Consider the following 1,612-nt stretch of genomic DNA (forward strand, 5'->3'; position numbering starts at 1 on the left):
TCCGTAGACACCTATTTGCCTTAATTGCATTGATCAACCCTACGCAACACTTCTTTCGATCACCGTAAACATGAATTGTTTCTCCTTCTGGAGTCTGAATCTTGATCATATTCTTATTACACACTATTTGCGCATGATTGTTGGATAGCCAATCCATCCCCAAGACTACGTCAAAACCTCCTAAACACATCGGCATAAGCCTAATGGGGAATTCCTTCCCATCTACAACAATTGTGCATTCATCGAATACTTCTTCTACCTTACGCTGACTACCGTCGGCTGTTTCTACAGTGTAGGTTTTGTCTAGCCTACGGGCACTGCTATTAAGATAGTGGCAGAAAGTGCTAGACGCAAAACTACCATTTGTACCCGAATCAAATAATACATGTGCATATACATTGTTGATAGGGAACATACCGGATACGACGTCGGGCGTTTCCTTGGCCTCATCCAAGGTCATGCTGTAAGCTCGGCCGCGTCCCTTAGGTAGCTCCTTCGTATTCTCCGGTCTCCTTCCAAATCTGTTATTTGCCGTCTTCTCGTGGGGTGTCACACTATTCCGACGTTTTGGGCAGTCAGGTCGTATATGTCCTGTAGCCCCACATTTATAACAAGTTTTTCCTTCTGGGCACTCTCGCGCGGTGTGCCCAGGCTTGTCACATTTGTAGCACGTCAGGCTCCCCGCTCTGCACTCTCCCCTATGTCTCTTGTTGCATTTGTTACATCGGGGAATAGTGAGTTCCTCGCTTCGTGTTTTTGCCGTGGTCGGAGTCCATTTCGGTTTCTTGTCGGGCCTGTTCGACCCTTCCCATTTTCTCTTTGCATCCCTTCTATCATAATTCTTCCTAACGTTGTTTTCTTCTGCTACCTTTGCCATCTCTACTGCTTGGACAAACGTGGTCGGCTTGGTCATGTCTACGTACCGTTTGATTTCTATTCTTAAGTCGTCCTTGAAACGACCTATCTTCCTCTCCTCAATAGCCACCTGGTAACTGGCGAATCTTGCTTTTTCAAGAAAATCATTAACATATTCTTGAACTGACAACGATCCTTGCTTTAATCTCAGAAATTCAGATTCTAGTTTGTTCACCTCCGTTTGCGAGCAGTACTTGTCCATCATCGTCTTTTTCATTTGCTCCAAAGTCATGGCAGTAATATCCTCATCACCTCTGATTGCACATTCAGACTCCCACCAATGTAACGCATAGTCCACAAAGGTTTGTAGCAGCATAAGTCACCTTTTGATCTTCCGCGCATCTACAAATTTTGAAGCAACTCTGCATCTTGGCTACCCAGTTCATCAGGCCAACTGGGCCCTCTATTCCTTTAAATTCCTTTGGCCCGGTGCCTTTGAATGTTTTAAAACTGCATCCCCTCTCCTTTGCAGTCAACTCAGTTCTCTCGATGAGCGACTCCACCTTCTCTTTATCAGACACTTCCACCCTTTCAGGGGCTTGAGTGTTCTCGTGTCGAACGCTTCATTCCTCTCCACCTTCATTATCCTTCAGTCTGTCACCCAACATTTCTTTAAGCATATTTGGCAATGTATCCCGGAGGACTTGTGCCATTTGTTCAGCCATCACTTCCTTTGTGAGAGAAATTTCTCCTCCTT

At 45.3% G+C, this 1,612-nt stretch overlaps 1 protein-coding gene across 1 annotated transcript; it reads right to left on the reverse strand.

Moving 5' to 3' along the window:
* Positions 1-19: 19 nt before the first annotated feature.
* LOC112505288 lies at positions 20-1,231 on the reverse strand (the record flags this gene model as incomplete). The annotated part of the gene is made up of 1 exon (XM_025109217.1): positions 20-1,231. A coding segment is annotated over exon 1 (1,212 nt), but the record flags the coding sequence as incomplete, so codon positions are not given.
* Between the last annotated feature and the right edge of the window lie 381 nt (positions 1,232-1,612).

Source organism: Cynara cardunculus, unplaced genomic scaffold (assembly GCF_001531365.2).
Source record: "Cynara cardunculus var. scolymus isolate 2C unplaced genomic scaffold, CcrdV1 Un_Scaffold_9535, whole genome shotgun sequence".
Taxonomy (NCBI): Eukaryota; Viridiplantae; Streptophyta; class Magnoliopsida; order Asterales; family Asteraceae; genus Cynara; species Cynara cardunculus.